The sequence below is a fragment of the Rhinatrema bivittatum genome, chromosome 1, assembly GCF_901001135.1.
Source record: "Rhinatrema bivittatum chromosome 1, aRhiBiv1.1, whole genome shotgun sequence".
Lineage (NCBI taxonomy): Eukaryota > Metazoa > Chordata > Amphibia > Gymnophiona > Rhinatrematidae > Rhinatrema > Rhinatrema bivittatum.
The window spans coordinates 164,306,272-164,328,930 of NC_042615.1; the positions used below are offsets into that span (position 1 = coordinate 164,306,272).

Consider the following 22,659-nt stretch of genomic DNA (forward strand, 5'->3'; position numbering starts at 1 on the left):
TCCCAAGCCTTGAGTATAGTATGGTGTCTGCTTATTCAAATGGGTTAAAAAGTTTTTCCTTACCATGTTCATTTTTTGGATGAATGTATTTTAGCATGTGTTTTATGTTACAGATAGCTAACCTTTTTCTATTATAACCCTGTCTTGAGTTGGGCATCCCTAATGCAGGGGCTACAGCAGGGTCACAGTTTCACTTTTGAATCTCACACGCTGTTCAGTAACCCCAGACTTCAGCCTTGGCTGCTGAGGTTCAGTGGTGGGGAGGAGGGCCAAGCCTCTGGGGCCCTAGGTGGTAGGATGGTCACCCAGTCACATACAACTGCTCTCCAATTAGTACTCACTGAGAGTCTTCAGTAGCAAAGGAGCCATAGGGGAGAAACTCACGCAGTAAACTTGGATGGTGTTCCACAAAAATTAGGCTTCCTTTAACTTAAAGAAAAAATCCATGCTAAAATGGAAAGCACCATCATCAACAAAGGAATTACAATCCCTAGTGATGTGGTTTCTTTATCCATTGTGCTCCTCCTTTCTACTCTCCTCTTTGCCTCTGAAGCAGTGTTCAATAATCCTTTCTCATAGAGGGTAGAGAAATTCTTCTCCTCAGTTGGCATAGGCTAAGAGATAGGAAAAAACTCTCTCTTCTAAAAAAAATATGGCCAATTAAATTTTCGAACAAAAGTCCCAGTTGTTAGACCCATTTTTAACTGGCTGTAGGCCAAACAGCTGCAATCCAGAGCAGAGCAGTTATTGCCCTATTTGTGGGAGCTGGTCAAAACTCTCCAAAACAGCACCCAACTCTCTCAAACAAGAAAATGTACTCCTTTTTTCTGTCAAGACAGCGCTGTTGGGTCTGCAAGGGCTCCTTGAGAGACAGTCCTTGATAGTTCTCTTTATGAAGGCTGTGGATCCTACTGGGTCAACCCCAAGAACGTCTGCTCTCAAAACAGTGAAAATCCAAACAAAACCCAACTGAACCAGAGACCAACAAACAGAGGAGAAAAACTGGCTCTGAGCATGCTCAACCACTATTTATAGGGGAGCAGGACCAAGTCCGAAATAAGGGAAGGGCCCAACTAACTAGGGAGGGATTAAAAATGCAAAAATCCCCCAAGTAAACTGTCACAAAAGGTAGACTTAGTGAGGATTGCAAAGCCAGATGCAGAACCTGTGATGCTCTGATCAACCACAACACAAATGAGTTTTATTTGCTCTCCTGTAATTTATGACTCATATATTGAATTGATGTTGTGATGTATGATTAAACGGAAATACATTTGTAACTGTGGTCCCACATTTACTTAGAGGAGGATGTGTGAAGGGCCCCATTGGGTGTGGCATCATAGAAAAACTATGCTTTCAGAAAAGGAAAGATATACGGATTGCCTGTGCTACAGCACCCCTATATGAGGCTGCTGTAATGGTTGTTTCCTGTGATTATATAAAACAGAAACCCCTAGAGTAGATGTAGAGTTTTGAACTCAAAGTCTAAGGGAGAGGAATATTTTTTCAGTTTCCTGGAGAAATCTTATGTCCAAATTCAGTGGTACATGGATTTGTGGAGATTTAAGAGACTGCCAAATCAATTCTACCTTTTCAGGTGAGAGAAGATTCTTTATTTTAGTCCTTCAGTTGAAAGGAATGTGTTCAACCCTTCATTTTACCTTTTTGGTTGGGAATATGATTGTTTTCCATCTGATTCATTCAGCCAAAGAGCCCCAGGGCAAAAACCTTGGAGAAGGAGAAGATAATCATTCAGTATCAGTGGAGGCATAGGACGGGGCTGGCCTTTGAGGTGTATGACCTGTGCAGCCACACAGGGCACCATGCTCAAGGGGGTGCCACGGCTCCTTCCTTCCTGTACCCTTCCATATGATATCTTCAGGCAGGAGACTTAGGAATGCTGTGCAGGAAGAAGGATCAACCTGCAGGCAGGAGGAGGAGGAGGAGGAGGGGAGGCCAGAAAAAGGGGTGAAGGCTGGTGGGCAGGAAAGGGGTAAGAGAGAGCGAGAGGGGGGATGCTGGGCACGTGGACAGGGAGAAAGAGCAGAGGGGATACTGGTGCTGGGCAGAATGCGGGGGCATGGGGGGGAAGAGATCAATATACTGTGCAGAATCCACCGCCACTGCTGAAAGAGGGAGTGCTGTGCCAGAGCTGCTGCCAAGGGGGTGTCAGGTTCCGTTTTTCTACACTGGGCCAGTTACCTTAGAGCAGCCCAGGCAGAGGAAGCAGGGTACAGGAGAAGTGGCACTCACAATGTGTTTACTCGCAGTATATACTCATCTGGTATATAATCAGAGACGAGGAGGTACCTAACTGGTACAAAAGAGAGATAGAGGAGTGGAAGTAAAGAAAAGAAAAGAATATAAAGTGAGCTACAGCATTATTCAGTTACCATCTATAAGGCAATCAAAATTGGAGGGAGCATCCAGGAAGACCCTAAATTCCAGTTGGAACAGCTGGTGGAGTCCCTAAATTTAGAAAGGATTACAAGAGGGCCAGTAATAAAAAAGGGGGATCAGACAGTTGCTGAATCAAATATTTATTTCTGAATTGTGGATTTATCAAAGAAAAGTGTATTCTGTGAGAGATTCCTGTTATTTCACAAGTGCTTCAGTAAAGAATTTATGCTCTAATGCCAGGCAGTTGTCCCTCAGATTCTTTTAAATATACTTGGTGACTGACACTCTTAACAGTTTGGGCCTGGGAGGATATCCTCCATCCCAATGAAGGATCCATTGTAAGGAGCTTGAAGAAAGAGGCCTGTGACTGTGTATGGGACGTAGCCCCCATATCTTTTGTGACTGACCCTGTGAATGTTCTGGAATCCCCTGAGTTCAGGGTTTGACTAGTTTATGTAACTGTTCAGATTTTGACAAAGCTTGGAGGTAAGATATTGGGAGACTGGGTGGTAGATTAAGTGTGGGATCTTAATACTCATCTACACAGGATGATTAAGAACCAATAATGGATAAAACAAAAACTGACCCGGATAAAGACTGATGATAATCTACAAGTGGTAAAGCTTCTTTGGCTGGCATCCTGGATATATCCTTGTAGTCTGGTACAAGTGGGTAGACTCGATTGGCCAATAGGTCTTTTCTGCCATCATCTACTATTTTATTTTCATAAGATGCTGCCAATTTTTCATAAATGGGCTTTCTCTAGAAATCTGCTCTAATTGGTGAAAAAAAATCTTTGTTTTAAAAAATTAATATAACAAAGGGCTCTAAAGGGCCCATGGAAACTCTATCAATCAACCAATCCACATGGTCAAAAATGAAAGCTAAAGCAAAGGCACATTTGTCCAAATAGTTTGCAAAATGAGTCAAAAAGGGTTTGGATTAGATTTGAACCTTTCTGGATGAGAAATTAAGTAATTTAGTTTAGTAGTTTTGAGGAATGAAGTTAAAAGATATGGAAATTAATCCTCTGAATTATGGTATGTGGTGATTTCCATCAGATGAGATGACTTCAATTTCTGCCTTGTTTTACAAAAATAATCTTAAACAATTCCTGCCAGTTTAATTGAAACTAAAATTTCGCTTTGACAAACCCTAGTTACTGTATATTATACAGTATATAAAACAGCTCCTTTGATAATACTATAATGGAAATTGATTTAGATTTCTGCTGTATCATGCTAAGTACAACAAAATATATAAAAATAATTATTTACCTTCTTTGCTACTTCTGCTAATAGAAGAGTTTTCCCAGTGCATGGGCCTCCATATACGATAAGAGGATTAATGTTTCCTGCTTTGCAGGGTAGAATATATTTGTGGACCAGGTTTAGTGCTTCACATCTGTACTCATAGAGAGAAGAGTATGTTTTACATAAGGATAAGTGCTGTAAAACTTCATCATACAGTGAATCTGTTTCAGTGTCAAAATTCTGTTGCACTGTTGCCTGAATGATATCAATCATGTCTTCATAAAATTGTTTCCCAAGTCCTTCAACATAATGATTCTCCACTTCTTGTGAATACCCAAGCTTCATATCACAATGGGTAACGGAAGTGTATACTCTAAGATTAGAGGATGCAACAATGGTCGGTATAAATTCATCCCTGAGTTTTATCAGCTTCTCATGACTTTCTGGGTCTCTGACAATTTTACCATCCAGAATAATGGTGTCCACGTATCTGTTCATCTCCGGAAGTTTAATGTAACGCTCAATGTTAGATATTTTTCTAATGTAGCAAACACACTTTTTTAGGAAGGCTGGTGTTTGTTTTCCCAAAGCAAAATCAAACTCATCTTCAATTGCTGGAAAAAAGCAGAATAATGGGAAGTTGGATTTACTTGTTCTCAAAGGAAACTGAAAATATTTATTCTGTTCAGAAAAATCATTCATCAGTTGTCAAAGCCTTTGTCCTCCACTAGATTCAGTTCTTGTTTGCTCTAAACACTCCACATTTACCACCAAATTGAACTCCTAAAGGATGAGCCCCACACTGATCCCAGAGAAGGATTTGTCTGAGTTTGGGCTCAGAGGCTTTGAACTATTCTCTGTTCACAGCCTTATATTTTTCCTAGTTGTCCTTGCTTTGTAGCAGCATATCACCTTAACAAGAGTGTTAGTGGAAAAGTAAGGGCAACTAAAGAATTATTATACTCCTGATTAGCTACTAAGTCACTGGGAGCAGGAGGTGAGAGGGAGAGTTCAGCTCAATGGCAAATATTCTATCTTTCCATCAGAGGCTAAGGGCCTCATCTCTTTAATGTTCTATCCTTCTTTTATTAATAATTCATTTTCCTTTTGCTCCCTGATCTAAATCATCTTTAGATATTCTGAAGCTCAATGCACAATTTATTTTTAAGTTTTGATTATGAATGAATCTGTCAGGTTTCTCTTTTATCCCAAACACATCATCACATTTCACAAACATTGTCAGAGGGGGGTCATTTATCAAAAGGCGCTAAGGTGTTTTCGCATGCGTTAAGGGCTTATCGCATGTGACAACGTCTTTAACGCATGCGATAGCACCATATTGTATGGTGCGAATCAAATTTGTAAAAGAGGAGGAGTTAAGGGCAGGCTGGGTATGCCAGTGTGCGAGATGCTATCTCACAGACGTAATGCTGATTTTAACTACACCGTTTTGAATAGCGTTAAGCCATGCAATAGCTAGTGTTACCGGGTGGTAAGGTTTTATTGCATTATCTCCTGAAAGGCCTGTTTGAGTAGATTTAAAGGAGAGAGAGAGAGAGAGAGAGAGAGAGAGAGAGAGAGACTAGCCATAGTGTCCTTTCCCTAGATAGGTATTTGTATCCCTATGGTAGGCCCACCTAGTAATTCGAGGTAAGGGTTAGGTAGTGGTGTAGGGGATTAGGGGCCACTTTGACATTCAATGTGAGATATACAATCAGAACAGTGGTCTCTTGTGAAGATCTGAGGACCGACGGAGAGAGGAAACTCACTCCAAGATGAGATTTGGGCAATGTTCTCTCCACCTAGCTTGATGTTACCCAGGTAGAGAGTCCATCAAGCTAGGTTGAGAGAACATTGCACAAATCTCATCTCTGGGTGAGTTTCCTCTCAACACGTTCTTTTATCTTGGTATTTAAACTAAGAAAAATTGGAATCAAACTGTTCTTCCCTGCAAGACACACAGGTGAGGTGAGCAAGGTAAGCCTTGAAAGGATGAAAACCCAAAATAAATCAGACCAACACATACAGGAGGTAGCAAACAAAAGTAGATGAGAAATAGCTGCCACCACATTTAAAAATAAGAAGAGAACAAAAGGAAATAAAGAGGGAAGCAAAGTTTCATTTTGGAGAGTCATTCAATATGTGCATGTGCTCAAAGTTCAGATAAGAAAATTACAGACCTTGAGACCATCATGACAGAGGAAGATTTAGATATAGTTGCAATCATTGAGCCTTGGTGTATTAGAAATCAGGGCCATCCATGACTACAAATTCTTCCAAAGAAACAGAGTAGAAAAATGGAGGGGATGAACAGCACTTTATACTAGGACACAATAATTGTTACCGAGATAAAGGGGAAAACAGGGACAAGTTGAATCACCGTGGGTTTCTAAGAGAAACTGTATATACATGGCAGTATTATACAAACCTCCAGCACTGGGAAAGGAGGTAGATTCTGAGGAGTATCATCAGAATGGGGTGGAAAGGGAAGGTCCTGCTCAAAGGTGACTTTAGTCTGCTGGATGTGAACTGCAGCCTATGTGCTACAATGTCAGCTAGGAGCAGAAAAGTCCTGGATGTCCTGCAAGGGTCATTCCTAAAGCAACCAATGGAAGAGTCCACATTGGATCTGGTATTGATATATGGAGTCAGTGTCACTGGCCTCATGGCAAGATATTTAAGATCTAGTGATCACTGTATTGCGTAGTTCAATATGAAATTGTGACCTGAATGGCACTATGCTATTGCCATGAACTTCAAGAAGGCCTGATTTCAAGAAGATAAGCAATAGTGTTGAAGAGGACTTCTTGGTATTCTAAGAGCTGAAGGATATGGGGGAACTTTGGATAATGGTAAAAGGGAGTACTTTGAAGGAAAACAAATCTTTGTGTAAGGCAGGTTAACAAAGTTAAAAAGAGAAAGGATCAATATGGTTTTCTAAGAGGTAAGAGAAATGGTAAGAGGAAAAAAGTTGGCATTCAAAAATTAAAAAAACAAACACTGATGAAGGAAGACATGCAGAGTAATCAGGTAAAACAAAGGGAAGCAGGCAGGGCAGATGAAGAACAAAGGCTTAAATATTGTCCACTTGATAAATGGAGGTAATAAAACATCTTTAACTATATAAGATTGAAGCAAGAATCTGAAGGAGGAATAGGTAAGATGAAGAGAGAAAATAGTATTTGCAAAGTGTTACAATCCTGCTTGCGGAGCCCATCCTGCAAGCAGACCCTCCACTCACCATTGCTCGATGCCGCCGCTCCTCCCAGCCCAGCTGACACCACCACTGTTCCACCCAACGCCGCCGCTCTTCGCGGCAAGGAGAGCCGCCGATGTTCTTCTGTGCGGCCCTGAAGCCGCTGCTGACTCCGCCTTCACGGCCTAGTGCCGCCACCAGGAAGCCTCCACCTAAGCAGCAAGAAACTGCTGCCGCCGATTCCACATCATGAGGCAGGAAGCCGCCGCCGAGTTCTCTTCACGGCCTAGTGCCGCCGCCGGGCCCTGCTCTTCATGCAGCAGGACGCTGCCATCATTGCCTGCCTTTGCAGCAGGTTGCTGCCTCACTTCTGGGCTCCCCTAGGTGCTGGGGCGCACCTCTTCAACTTATTTAAAGGGCTAGCGGCGGGAAAAGTTCACGGCCCAACCGGATGTCAGCTCCAGTCCATTTCCTGCTTCAGCCCATTTCCTGTTTCTTGGGGCCTTCGTACTGGATTCCATGATCATCCATGTCGCCTCTTCTCCGGTCAAGGTCTTCCGTGGTCTGCTCCTATCCAGATGGCTTTGTGTTCCATGTTCTTCTCTTTCCTGATTTTCTCCATCTGATGTTCCTCGTCTCGTCCCTCGTCGGAGTTCCTTCATCACATGTTCCAAGTCCTGATGTTCCTCATCCAGGAGTCCTGATGTCTAGAAGCCCAGATGTTCCTCGTCCAAGTCCTGATGTTCCAAGTACGTTTGTTCCTAGTCCAGAAGTTTCTGATGTTCCATGTCCAGATGCCCTGATGTTCCTGATGTTCTATGTTCCAGTCTGGGTCCTCATGAATCCAAGTTCAGAGTTCTAGGTTCTGCGTTCTAAGTTCCGAGTTCCAAGTTCTGAGTCTTGAATCCTGACGTCCTATGTTCCAATCCTGACCCTGATGTGTCTGCTAGTTCCTAGCTCCGGGTTCAAGCCTAGTCTCACCCGCCGGACCTTGCCTACAGTTGACCACCCCGGGAGTAAATCCGTATTGATCCGGTGTCCATTTCCAGTCATTAGAGCCCTCTTCCGGCTGGATCCTTCTCCGAGCACTACCCATGTTCTCCCTTTGTCCTGAGCATCAGTCCTGCGCATGTCCCACTCTCCATGTGTTCCGCAACCAGCCTTTTCAGTTTGTGTAGGGTGCACAGTGGGACAGGGTGGTTTGTGACAAGCACACGGTGAGCAGTGTAGGGCACCCTGAAGGGCAGTGCCCTCTAAGTTATAAGTGTTCTCAGCTTTCAAGTTCCAAGTTACCAGTTCCAAGTGTCCTTGTGTTCCAAGTTCCAAGAGTCCTCGTCTCGTCCGAGTCCCAAGTTCCAAAAGTCTTCATCTCGTCCAAGTTCCAAGTGTCCTCGTCTTGTCCAAGTTCCAAGTATCCATGTCTTATCTAGTTCTTGTCCTTAGCTTCTGTCTGGCCTCATGCACTCGTCATTCCCAAGCAGCGGGTCCGGAAGGGCTATCGAGTGGCCGGAGGGCTACTCTCAAGACCAGCATTATGTTGCTGGGTCTCATTGGTGCGAGTACATAAGAACATAAGAAATTGCCATGCTGGGTCAGACCAAGGGTCCATCAAGCCCAGCATCCTGTTTCCAACAGAGGCCAAACCAGGCCACAAGAACCTGGCAATTACCCAAACACTAAGAAGATCCCATGCTACTGATGCAATTAATAGCAGTGGCTATTCCCTAAGTAAACTTGATTAATAGCCATTAATGGACTTCTCCTCCAAGAACTTATCCAAACCTTTTTTGAACCCAGCTACACTAACTGCACTAACCACATCCTCTGGCAACAAATTCCAGAGCTTTATTGTGCATTGTGCAGGTTCAATGGAGGGCTGAGCCAACCTGGTTCCTGCTCCGCCCGTGCTCATACCTTCTCACCTCTCTCGGTGTGTCATGGGGCTCCTTCCTGAGCAGCGCCATGATCCAAGGGCTCACAACTCCCCTAGAGATAGGACCAAGCCTATCTCCCAACACAAAGAGGATCAGCAAAAGATAGAACCTTAAATACATTCCTTGGTATTTACAGATGAAGAAGATGATTGAACTAAGGATAGATATGGCTTTGGTAAATGTGAAATGACTGTAAACCAAATTATAGAGGAGGAGATATATGGACTACTTACATAAATGAGAGTGAATAAGAACATGGAATCTGATAGTGTACATCCCTAGAATACTAAAAGAACCACACCCCTGCAGCTCTTTTCAACTTGCCTTGAAGATGGGGGAGGGGGGACATTCTAAGGAATGGAACAATTCCCTTATGAAGAAAGGCTAAAGAGGTTAGAGGGGAGATATGATAGAGATCTATAAAATAATGAATGAAATGGAATGCAAAAACGTGAATCAGTTATTTACGTTTTTGAAAAGTACAAAGACCAGGGGATACTCAACACAGAATTAAGCTCTGGAGAAGTTCCTGGAGGAAAAGTCCATTGACCATTATTAAAGGAGAGTTACAGAAATCCCCTGCTTACTCTTGGGATAAGCAACTTGGAATCTATCTTGTAACCTGGCTTGGCCACTGTTGGAAACAGGATACTGAGTTTGATGGACCTTTGGTGTGACCCAGTATGACAAGTCTTATGTTCATATGACCTAAGGAGAGTGGAAGTTGTCCTGATACACAAAAGTAGGGACAGGAAGCAGCTGAGCAACTATAGAGTGATTAGCTAACTTCAGTATTGGGCAAAACTATGGATCCACAGCTAAAGAAACAGATAGTGTAGCACCTTGAAACAAGTAGGCCGTACCAGATAATATGGTTTCATAAAAGGAAAATCCTGTCAGACAAACTTGATTGAGTTCTTTAATGAGGTGGCACAAGTGGATCAGGGAAGTGTAGTTTTTCATTGCTCATTTTGACTTCAGTTAGGGTTTAGATGCTGCTTTATATAGAAGATTGGTAATTATATGGGCGTAAGTAAAAATTTGTACATTGGGTAAGAAATTGGTTGAGTAGCAGCATGTAGAACATGGTGGTAAATGGAGTTCGCTCTGGTGAAGGCATCATGATCAATGGATTATCACAGGCCTTGGTACTGGGACCAGTTTTTTTTTTTCAATATCTTTATTAGTGACATTGATGAGAAACTTGAGGGGAAATTATGCTTGCTTGATACAAACATTTGTAGGAGTAGACATGCTGGAACGGGTGAAAAAATGAAAGGAGACTTGGAAAAAAAACTGTAAGAATGGTCAAAATTTTGTACAATGGACTTCAATGCTAAAGTATAAAATCAAATACTTGGGATGCAAAAATCCATTGACCACAACTTAATTATTAGGAAGTTGTTAAATAATAAACTTTTAAATTAAGAAAGAGATCAAGGAGTAATCATCTTAGAAAAATTCAAGGTAGACACTCCTCCACTTCTGTAAAGAATTGCTTTATTATATGGAATCACAGGCTGGAAAGGGAGGTAATATGGTCCTTGTATAGGCCATTAGTGAGATTCCACCTTGAGTATTTTGTTCATTTCTGCAGGACATACTTTTGTTAGGAAATTAAGAGCATAGACGCTGTTCAGAAAAGTGATATTGGAGAGGATAGTTTTCAAAGGCCATTTTCTTGAGTAATTATGAGTTATAATGTATTGCTCACCCCTTGTTTTATGTAAACCGACATGATACGAACTTCCGTGAATGCCGGTATAGAAAAAAACACAAATAATTACCAATTTTCCCAAGCAAAAGGGTTGTCTACAATTTCCCCACCCTTTACCTTGCTATCAGTACATGCATTGTTGCACAGGGAACTTATTTTAATCCCTATTAGAAGGGGGCATGTTTAAGTCTGGGAAGGAAAATAGTATGTGTAAATTGAATTTTCACATCTATGAGTATTATTTTCCCTGAGAAAACCATCCACAGAAAAAGCAGGTAAAAATTTCTGAGGATACTTTGTGGATCAGTTTTCAAAGTGACAATACATCTGTATTTTCATTTTGAAAAAGAGGTCCGAAAGATAGAGGGTAAAAATTACCCACGGACCTTGTAGCAATAAGGGGCAGTTTGAAAACTGTTTCCCCCTCTCCCCCACCAGCCAAATGATGCAAGACATGTAAGTCAAACCTTACAAAGACAGACTTAAGGCACTCCAAATAGTACTCAATGGAGGAAAGATGTAAATGGGAGGACATGATAGAAACATTCAAATATTTGGCAGGGAAGGTTACATATTCCACAGAAACGAGAAAATTCAAGGACATAAAATCATGATCTGAAATTACAGGGAGGAAGATTCAGATGAAACATGAGAAATGCTTTCCTGAGATGGTGGTTGATGCCTGGAACAACTTACCAGCAGAGAAGTAGTAGCCAGTAGTGTGACAGAATTAAAAAATGCTTGGGGCAGATATAGAGAGCAGGGGTAGGAACACGGTTAGGAGGCTACAGCATCATAAATAACCCTCAAACAGAGCAGAGATGTGATAAAGAGAATACAAGGCTCAGATAAAGGAAACTGGTGGGATCCAGCAGATTGCAAAACCCAACTGGAATAATGCTGGCTGGTTCTCCAGAAACCAACTGAGTCGATGCTGGCAGGTTGGTGGTAGCTAAGTACTGTCTAGCAAGAACATGGGGACATAGGTTGCCTGATGTTGTGGCAAGAGCCTCACTAGTTTCGAGCAACAACCTCACTTATTTAGATTTCAAAGCATTATTTATTTATTTATCTATTTATTTATTTATTTAACAGTTTTTTATACCGACCTTCATAGTAAATAACCATATCGGATCGGTTTACATTTAACAAGGGTATAACTGGAGTAACATTTCAAGTAAACGAAAGAAAACAATAGGTAGGAATAAGTCAAAGTTACAATCAACAGGGAAGGAGAACTTGGAAGCTTGCAAACAAGCTGGAAAGAAGATAGGGCAGGAAATAAATATAAGGGTTACCATAGAGCGTACGGGTTAAAAGCTTAAAAGGTGCTTTAACCTGGAAGTGTCCAGGTGCTTTAACCTGGAAGTGTCAAGAGTCCATTATGGTAAGACATGAGGGGAGGGAGGGGGTGGAGAAGGCCTACATGTTGGATTAAATAAGCAAATTTGTATGCTTCTCTACCCAGAATGAGAAGACAACAAAAACTGACTTGTATACGAAGCAATATTCTACAAGCAGCCAAGTATCTAGGATTGCAGCTGGGATATATCTTTAGTAGTGTAGAGCAGAATAACTGTTTAGACTGGATGGAACAATTGGTCTCTATCTGCTATCATCTACTATGTTACTATTTATACCTCCTAAAAATAAACTAACAATTGAGAAAAAAAATATCCTAATGCTTTTGCCAGTTTCAACAGCCAAGTAAGGGCATTATTCAGAAATGAATTTTCCCTATTCTGTGCCTATGAAAAAAAAAGAATTTTATTTGAATAAGGCCCTAAATTCTTTACACAATTTGCTAGAAGTGTTACTTTGCAAATTATGTAAATAGAATGACTTAAAAAAGCTAATATAAAATGGATATAAACTGGATATTTCTGTGGTACAAATAGAAACCAATATTATTTAGGAATTAAAGTGACCCTTGGAGAAATGTTACTCTCAGCTGACAACTCTCTGTGTCTGTTCTCTCCTGTATATTTTGCTAATGTGTTCATGACGTTTTGCTGGTATCTATATAGTATTGCTAAAGTACACATATGAAATATATTTGAACCTGAAATCTATTTGGTATTATCACTCTAAGAACACCAAGTTAATGCTGCTGTACTCAACTGTTAAACTACTATCTTCCAAACATCTAATATCTCTTTCCAAGGCCATTATAAATAATTTGTTTTTAGCGGGCATTTCTGCTTGCTTTTTGTAACAAATTCAGGCAGAAATAAAGCTTTCAGGAAGTAGGAGGGACTTTCTGCATAGAAGGGAGTAGACATTTTGCCCAGTCAGTTCAGGTTTGTTCTAGTGGTTAAAAACTGGAAGAGTCTATAAGACTTGTGACTGATTCTCTGTGACTTGGGCAAGTCACATTACCACCCCGAGCCTCTGTTTAGCTAACATCAACACTGATGTATTAATGCACAAAAAATTTTGCAAATGGGGATTAATACTCCAAAATGCACAGAAACCCTCCAAATTTAGGGTTTTCTCATGTCTTTGTGTGTGAAATTCCATTTGCAAAATTTATCACAGGTTTTGGATTCACAAATAGTAAAATTTCATGGCAAATTTTATTTGCAATATCATGCAAGGCAGCTGAATAATTACAAATTTCATGAAAATTGGTGCACAAAAATATCTTCACAGGCTTGCCTTTAGAAAAAAAGATGACTGCACTTCAATAACGTGTAGATAGCTTTTTCTGCCTGACCCTGTAATAAAGTTTCATGCATAAGTTTACTACACAGCTCCTTTGCATGGACAGCCAACTTTCAGGTGACGATGTCTGAAAATGCATAGGAAATCCTGTAGATTAGTACAGCAGCATCTGTAACTGAGTAGTTAAAATAATGAGAGTTTTATCAGTCTTTTTTCGCTATAGAAGTGGCCATATAGCTCAGTCATCAAAATATGTAGTCAGATTTTCTGCTCCAGTGGTGGCTGCCTGCAAGTTTCTAAAGATTTATATTTTTAAAGTTCATTGGTACCCTTAAAAATGTAAATGATTTTTTAAAATAATGATGCTAACAATAAATAAACTAGGAGCCGATGTAACAACCCATGGAATTCCCTGGTTAGTAAACTTTTCCTGCGACAGTTTGCTATGGATGCACATGAGCTCCATAGCAAACTTTTCTGTAAGATTTGCAATGTGCAGGCTGGCCAATAAGATAACTACATCTCATCGAGGTGTAGTTTTTATTTTTTTGCAATAACCAGGCCACAAAGATGTTTTCATACACCAATTTTTCACTGAATTAAAAACTGAGCTGCCTTGCATGATCTTGCATCACAACAGCTCATTCATTTTGAATTTAAGTACAATTTCATGGATAGCTGACTACATGCCAAATTTCGGTATTAGAAAGGGAAAATTCTACAGAAACTTTCTCAAATGGTACTTTGTGCACTAGAATGCATGAAGCCCCGTTTGCAGAATTGTCCACAATTTAGTACACAAGCCTGATAAACTAACTGATAAGAGGAAAATGAAATTGCCCTCAAGAACATTCAATAGACTATGAATATAAGAGGCTGGAAAATGCATTTACCAGATGCTAGATATCGCTTTGCTTGACTGTGTTTCATTTTTCCTTTTTCGTGAAGTAACTTAACTGCTGTCTTAAAAATCTTCTTAATCTCTTCTGCTACGTCCTGCCACTTCTCATTCACAGAATCTGCAGATGAGTTCATCTAGAAAACATTTCAAAACCAGTCAGAGCATTTCAACATAGCTTCCTAATATCAATTTATTAGAGGTAGCACATAAAAACCAGGGATGGATTTAAGATTAGGGCACTCAAAGGCAGAGACTTGTGTGAGAGTGTATGTGTGAGAGTGTGTGTGCAGCTGGGGAAGTCCCAGCTTTTGGGTGCTTTCAGAATTTGATGCCCTAGGCATGTTCCTAAGTTGCCTATTCCTAAATCCAGCCCTGCTAAAAACACTTAGGGACAGTAGCAGGAACAGATTTTTAAAACTGAACTAACATAGTATGAAAATTACATTTTCAAAGGGTTCTGTTCAAACTTTTATCAAGTTTATGTTCAATTGTTCAGCCGTTTTGTTTTACCGAAATTGTTACAGCTTGAGTAGAAGAGAACTGCTTTATGTCTTCAGCTGATGTGAAAGCGTCTCTGTTGCTATTGTCTTCTTCATGGCCTCGGATATTCTAACAGATCTTTGACGCACAGGTGATAAAAATACTTTACATATTTTTATTGCATGCACGGTAGCAGCCAACGTTATTATCGAGGGAGCTGGTAGGGAAAATGTGTTATTTTGAAGATGATACTAAGATTTGAATAAGGATTGCCCCTCCAGAGGGCGTGGAAAATGAGGAAGGATTTAAGTAAGTTTCAGTGGTGGCCAAGAAAGTGACTTAAGATTTAATGCAAAATATGAAATCATGAATTTGTACCCAGAAGACCGGGGAAACAGTTCATGATGTATGAAGTACTGATTATCATTAAATCAGGAGAGGTATTGGAAATATTTATATATGATTACCTAGGAGTTGCCAAAGAATGGGCCAGATTTACCAAGCATTTTTGTACAGCGATAAAGGAGCCTATGCAATAAAGCTGCACGGTAAGAGTTATTCGTCCAGGCTCAAAATAGCATACTACTATGCTATAAGGCTTTAATATGCACATTAAGACAGCCCCTCAATACATTAATATATACGTGCCGGTAAATAGTGTGTTTTATTTTCTCGCTTCACACACTATTTACATGGATTTGTTAATCCCCAAAATATAATCCCTGCCTTAGACTGGCGGGCACACTGCTAGGAAATCCAACATGCTAATTAGCCCTAAATGAAAGAGTCAGAACATGAATTTCCCTCCTCCTACCCCTGCATGATACACAAGGGGTTTCTGAGACCCGATGTGCCCCAATCCCTTCCTCCTGGTACCAAGAGGCTTTTGAGCCTCAGTTCTGCACATCCCCCACCCCCCACCCCCCCGATCTATGAAGAAGGGCCTGCATGTTCCAGTATCTCCCTCAAACCCATGAGAAAGAGCTTATGTGTTTTAATATCTCCCCCCAAATCTCTGGACTCATGAAGACGCCTCCAAACCTCAACATCCTTCATAGAACCCCTCTCCCTCTCCCAGGTAGATCCCCTCCATGACCCACACCATCTTACACTGGCCAGATGATGATCTGGGCAGAAGAGAGCTGGGTTCCCTTCCACCTCACTGTCAGCAACTTAAAATTGGCACGGGTTGATTTCTCATGCTGTGTACTCCACTCTCAGTTTGTGCTGATTAGAACTGGAATTTTGACAGGTAGCTAGCATACACGATGGCTTTTTTGGTTACTGTGTACGCTACCTCTGTGGCCATGCTAGAGTGGTAAAAATTAAATATTTTATTTATTTATTTATTTTTGGTTTTTATATACCGGGAGTTCCTGTATACAATACATATCACTCCGGTTCACATTTAACAGAGTTAACTATCGCCGGGGAGGCGGTTTACATGGAACATATGGAATATGTTACATGGAACATGGAATATGACACCAGTAAAACGTATTGCATACTATGTTGTGGTGTTTTGTCATGCTGAAAACTTTTAGTTTGCTTTATTGTATATGCCCCAAAACAGAAAAAACACTTTAGTACATTTGACCCAATGATGTATTAGGGTAAGGATTGCCTATCAGAAAAAAAGGAGATGGTAATAATGCTGTACAAATCATTGGTGAGGTTGCATCTGGAGTACTGTGTCCAGGGAGGCCACATCTCCAAAAGTATTTAAATGGCTTAGGAGCAGTCCAGAGATCAGTTCAAAGTCTTCACCATAAGCTGTATGAAGTGAAACTAAGGGGGCCTATTTACTACAGATTTTCTTCCATTATGTGTCTATGGGAAAAATATATTGTACGAGGTAAGAATATAAGAAATGTAATATTGAGATAGACCAAATGTCCATCAAGCCTCTGTTGGAAACAGGATGCTGGGCTTGATGGACCCTTGGTCTGACCCAGCATGGCAATTTCTTATGTTCTTAAGCCCAGCATTTTGTCTCCAACAATGGTCAATCCAGGTTTCAAGTACCTGGTAAAATACACCAAAGCAGGCAGATACAAAATTATCCTCAAAGCAGGCCACTTACTAGGGTAAATTGACTGTTTGATAATTGTCCAGGCCTTACCCCAGCAAAAGTGTTTGCAGGGATCAACAACCTGTATACTTTTATGTAGGTAAGGAGTAGGTGTTCCTGGGAATGTTTAGGTTGGAGGAAGGAAATAATGCATGTGGATTACATTTTCACATCTACTGTACACGAGTTGTTTCCAAGGGAAAATTACACGTAGAAAAGCAGGGGCAAATCTCTGCATGTATTTTTTCTTAAGGAAGTTTTCAAAGGGAAAGCATGCTCATACTTTTCTTTTGTGTGTAAAAATATCTGCAGACTTTGCATCAATATCTGTAGATTTGAAAATTGCTCCTCTCCCCCAAAGACCTGGATTTTAAAAGCAAAATTGGCAACATCTAATCCTCGGGACACACATAGCCAGTCATGTTTTCAGGATATCTACAATGAATATGCATGAGATGCATTTGCCTACAGTGGAGACAGGGCATGCAAATTGTCTCATCCATATCCATTGTGGATATTCGGAAAGCCTGACTGGCTAGGTTTGTCCTGGGGACTGGGTTGAGTACCAATGCTCTAGGACACCAGTTCAATTGTAGCTTAGCTCTGTAGTGATCCAAAGTCTTTACTATCCAGAAGCGTTTGTATGGGTATGTGTGAAATAAGCTGGCAGCCTCAGTCAGTTCCCAATGGACATCTGTTCAAGTGAATAAAAGTTCCCAATTGCAATGATACTAATTGGCAATAGGTATGAGCAGTCCCAGCAGAGAAGCCAGAGATTCAATTGGCCTGGAGACTGGCAGTTGGTGCTAGGATTTTGTACTCATACTGTTTCTCTCCTGTGGATAAATGCAGGAGTTCCGTGGCTTGTGCTATCAGTCTTGAACCTTTCATGAGCACTAAATTTATTGGTATTATTTGCCTGGCAACTTTCTCCTGCTCATTTAGGCTTCCAGCTCAGTCGGAATCTGCCCAAAAAAGTTTACAGTTCCATGAGTCTTCCTCAGGGGCAGGTCTATAATGAGGCAGGGTGAGGCGGCCCCCTTCAGGCAGCAGAATTTTGAGGTGGCAAAAATTGCCTCTCTCAGAACGCCGCTGTGGCATCCGCCTCACACTGCCTCAGTGGCATACCGAGGGGGGGGGGGGGGCAGTGCACAGCAAGAAGATCGGCGGGACCGTGGTGTTATCACAGCCCGAAGAAAAAATCACCTCCAGATGCTCCTCTTACTTCCTACAAGCATGGCCCCGGAAGAAAAACGTTTCTGGAGTCACATGGGCAGGAAGGATGAGGAGCATCCGCTGCATGCAGAAGAAGAGCTGCGTCCTGCATTTGTGGCACGGCCACCAGGGATCCCATCTTGTAGCGGCTGAGAAGAGGAGGCTGGTTCCAGGGCCACCACGTAGCCCACCTCGCAGTGGCCCGAGAAGAGGAGGCCTGTAGCAGGGCCGCCGCAGATCCCACTTTTTGGCGACTCGAGAAGATCGGAGGTGCCGTGGAGCCCATACCGCATGGTGACCCGTGAAGAGGAGGCCCAGAGGTGAGAGAGAGGATGAGGCCCTGTAGAGTGTGTGTGTGTGTATGAGAGTGAGTTGAGAAACTCTGTGTGGGAGTGAGGGCCTGTATGTTCGCTGAGACAGCATGTGAGAGTGAGAGCCTGTGCCTGTGTGTATGTGTGTGAGAAAGAGAGCCAGAGTGTGTGAGAGAGAGACAGCATGTGAGAATGAGAATCTGAGTGTGTGTTTGAGGGAAGAAGGGAAGAAGACAGGTAGAGAGAAAAGAATCAGAAAAAAATGAGACTCTGTAAAAGGAATTGGCAAAAGACCAAGATAGGAAAGGTGAAAAAAAAAAAAGCCTATTACTAACCGTTTAGAAAACTAAGATCAGACAGCAAAGGTAAAAAGCAAATTTTTTTTTTAATTTATAGCGATTGGCATATGTTATCTTTGGAAATGTGCAAGAGTAGCACTTTCTCTATGCTGATCTCACAATGTACAAGATCAGCATGGAGGAACTGGAAGCCCCACAAATGTTTTATACCGTGGGGCCTGCACAAAAGGAGGCAGCAGAACTGGCTTCAGTGCCAGTAGCAGCGATCGGCACCTCTCCAATAGCCACGTGGCAGCAATGACAGCAGCAGCAGAGGAATGAGAGGCTCCGAGGCTGCTGGAAAAAGAGAGAGAGAGGAGGGGTCTGCCTTCAGTGTGTACATGTTTATGAATGGGAATCTGCCTAGGCGTGTGTGTGTGTGTGTGTGTGAATGAATGGTTGCCTTCCTGGGGTCTGTCTGTGTGAGAATGGGTGCCTGCCTATGTGTGTGTGTGTCTGTGCATGTGAAAATGAATTGGTGCCTGCCTAGTGGTCTGTGTGTGTGTGTGTGAGAATTAATTGGTGCCTAGGGTCAGTGTGTGTGTGTGTGTGTGTGTGTGAGTGTGAGAGAGAATGAATGTGTACATGCCTGGAAGATGGGGAGGGGGGGAGCAGTGAGAGCATGAATGGGAGCTTGCCTGGGTGTGTGTGTGTATGTGTATATGTGAGGGAGCTAGTGGGAGCGAGAGCGAGTGTGTGTATGAGAGAATCCAAGGGAGTAAGAGCTTGTGTTTGGGGGGTGGGGGGAAAGAGGGTCTTAGAGTTTGAGAGTGTGTCAGTGTCTGTGAGAGAGAGGTTGTAGGTGTGCATAAAAGTATGTGTGTGTGTGTATGTGACAGTGTATGTGTGAGAAAGAGGATAAAGTTTGTGCGCCCTCCCTCCAATCCACAGAGATAGCAGGTATGGAGAGTGGGGAATTTTTAAAATTCTTATTAGATTTAACTGCTGAATGTTATTTGATGTATCTTGTTTTGAAATATTTTATTATTTTTTTTAAGAACATTATTTATTCTTTCTATTAGTATAGTTTTACTATTATGATTAATATTATATTTCTTGATTTATTATTGTTTTATGAGGAATGATGGTGTTTCTATTTTTCGATTGTTGAACTTGGCTTCATGCAGTTTCCAGTTCAGTTGTCATCTGCATATTTCTGTTTATATTTTATTCTGTATTTGGTGTTGATCCATTTGTGTTCTATATGTATGATCATAGGGACATATTCTGCAGGCATGTCATTTTTGAGTCGGGATACAGCAGCTTGACTTATTTTGTTTGCCTATTGGAGGTGTATTGGTATTTTAGAACCTGGTGTTATATTTGTAGTGTCTTTTCAAAGGTAGGGTTGTGCATTTAGTGCTGTTTTGGTATGGGAGGTTTATTTATTTAAAATATTTCTAGGCTGCTTATAGCAAACATTTTGTACTAAGCAGATTACAGTGTATACATAAAATACATCATAATAAGTTTATTTATTTATTTAGCATTTTTTCTATACCGACCTTCTTGGTTAAATACCATATCAGATCGGTTTACATCAAACAAGGGTAGATAACAGAAGGAACAACTTTTTTTTTGTAATCAAGAAACAAGACAAAGTTACATTTAACAAGGACTGTAAACTTGGAAGCTTAGGCAGCTGGAAGAAAAAGGCCCGAAGAGGGTATTAAATTAGGTTAAATACAAGAGAGACATAACATTATCCGGTCTAATCTTAATCCACTTATTTGAAGACGAACTAGTGCGAATGTGGTATTTAGAGGGGTAGTGAGGTTTCATTGCTTGAGTGGGATCATCTAATGTGTGTCCGAGGGATCCGGGAAGGCTTGGCGGAACAGCCAAGTTTTGAGTTGGCTTATATTATCATTGTTATTCAGTTTACTCATGGCTTTCTGAGGGCTAAGCCCACATCAAATGTATTTTACAATAGGCCTAATAACAAATGTCTTGTTTGCAGAGTTTTCTGGTTGGCAGAGTTTTTACATGTTGCTGTGATATTTTTACCTTGGAAGATTATGTGTTTGAAGTGCAAGGAGAAAGATGTGAGGTTACAGTTTTCTGCTATGAAGCAAGCCCTTGCAAGGCAAATTTAAGTTCCAAGGAGGTTATAAACAAACCCAATTAGATTCTCCATTCTGGAGAGTTGAACACAGTATTGAGATATGTGAGCACTATTAAGATTTTAAGTGAGAAAGCAAGAGGGTCACTTTGCTAAGATAATTTGTTGCACAGTGAATAAGTTGGAAGTTTAATTTTCATCTAGCAAAATACTATGAATTCATACAGATAAATGTTAACTACCCTGTCTATGGTGCTGTGTGTCAAGCTTATGTGAAAAAAAAAAGTAAGATAGCTTGGACCTTATAAAGAGCTTAGATCACATAGCACCACTCCACTGTCAGTGATAAGAGGAGAGCACCCAAGATCCACTTCTACAACTAAAAAACCAAGTCAACATCTTGAGCCCAGGTTATGTGAAGGGAAACAGGGGTATGAGCCCTCTGTGCTGTGGCATAGCTGATACAGCTCGAAGATGAACCCCCGAGGCCTATGTCAGCAGCTGGTGAGCATGCCCTGTAGTGGGACAGATTGGAGCTTCACCTATATCAGCCACCTCCCCCCTCAGGTTGAGCCCTTAGGTTCTGGTGGCTGGCAGGACTTAGGCAGGTTCCTAGGGCGGTGAAGAGAACTAGAGTCAAAATGGCACACCGGGGTCAGGGCAGGCAGCAGACTAATGGAATTAGAGACAGGCCAAGGTCAGGGCAGGCAGCTAGCAAGAGTGGTCAGGTCCAGGTGGCAGGCAATCGTGGTCAGGTCCAGGCAGGGGTCAGATCCAGGTGGTAGGCAATCATGGTCAGGTCCAAGCAAGGGATCAAGATCCAGAGAGTCAGGCCATAGGTAGATAAAAACACACAGAAGACACTGGACAGGATGGACAGGATAAGGCGAGACTGGACAAGGTGAGCTGGATGAGGAATCTGGAGAAGACAAAGCTGGAAGGCCAGGTTGGATGAGGAAAGCTGGAGAAGACAAAGCTGGACAAGTCAAGGCTGGAAGGCAATACTGGAGGAGGCAAGGCCGGAAGGCAAGACTGGACTCAGGAATGCAGGAGAACAGGAACCAGGAGCACTCAAACAACACATACTGCAAGGCAGGAGACCTGTTGCTGAGGCAAGGTAATACTGTAGGGCCCTTGCTTGAATAGCCCGGTTAGGCTGACATCATCAGAAGGCACCGCTCACTGTTTCCCACTATGGGGCCTATAATATGTGTTTGTGTGCTTAAGGGGAGGCGACAGCCTAGCAGTGTCAGTGACAGTCAGTAGTGGTGGGAGTGAGTGCTGTGGCTCACATGGCAGTCCTGTGAGCCACTAAACATAACAGGTTACATAGGGGCCATATGAAAAGTGTGAGCCAGGAGTCACTGGGTGCTCTAATATTTATTGAATTAATTTGGATGAACAGTGAAAAGAAAATTAGGGAGGAAGACACAGGATGAAGAGGGAGACAGGCAGACACACATATATAAGGTTAAAATATTGGTCTATTAGAGCAGCGCTTCTCAACCGGTGTGTCGCGACACACTAGTGTGTCTCCAAACACCGGCAGGTGTGTCACGTCTCCCGGTGTCCCACTGCCCGTTGCACTTCCCTTCTCCCTTTTGTCCAGCACCCGCGGGCCAATTGGAAGCCTCCTTTCTTCCTACCCCCATTGCCCAATGGGAAGCCTCCTTCATTCTGCCTGCCCCTGTGCAGGCCAATCGGAAACCTCTTCCCTTCTACCTACCAGTGGGAGTAGGAAGAAGGGAGAAAGCCTTTGACCGGTGAGGCAGGCATCGCCTAGCCCAGGGGTGAGATGGAAGAAATAGCAGTTTCGGACGCTGACGAAGCAAGGTCGCCACAGATCGTGGCTGCGAAGAGGAAACCGGACACCCATGAAGCATGGCTGCCACGGAAACCAGACACCGATGAAGCATGGCTGCCACAGCCCGTGGCGGCAAAGAGGAAACCGGACGTGATGAAGCATGGTCGCCACAGCCCGTGGTGGTGAAGAGGAAACCCGACCCCAACCGAGGCTACCATGGGAGCCCATCCCCGTGGTGGCGCAAAAAGAAGGCCCACCGGAGTAAACCACGGCGGAACTGGAGCCCATCCCTGCAGTGAAGAAAGAATATGTT

General features: G+C 42.2%; 1 protein-coding gene across 1 annotated transcript in view; it reads right to left on the reverse strand.

Annotated features, from left to right (window-relative positions):
• The window catches only part of NWD2 (NACHT and WD repeat domain containing 2), a 309,581-nt gene that overhangs the window by 12,347 nt on the left and 274,575 nt on the right, over positions 1-22,659 (reverse strand). The window contains exons 5-6 of the mRNA XM_029589587.1: positions 14,058-14,199; positions 3,678-4,267 (exon numbers count right to left, since the gene is read on the reverse strand). Of these exons, the coding sequence (XP_029445447.1) occupies positions 3,678-4,267; positions 14,058-14,199 (732 nt within the window). The remainder of the gene's footprint in view (positions 1-3,677; positions 4,268-14,057; positions 14,200-22,659) is intronic.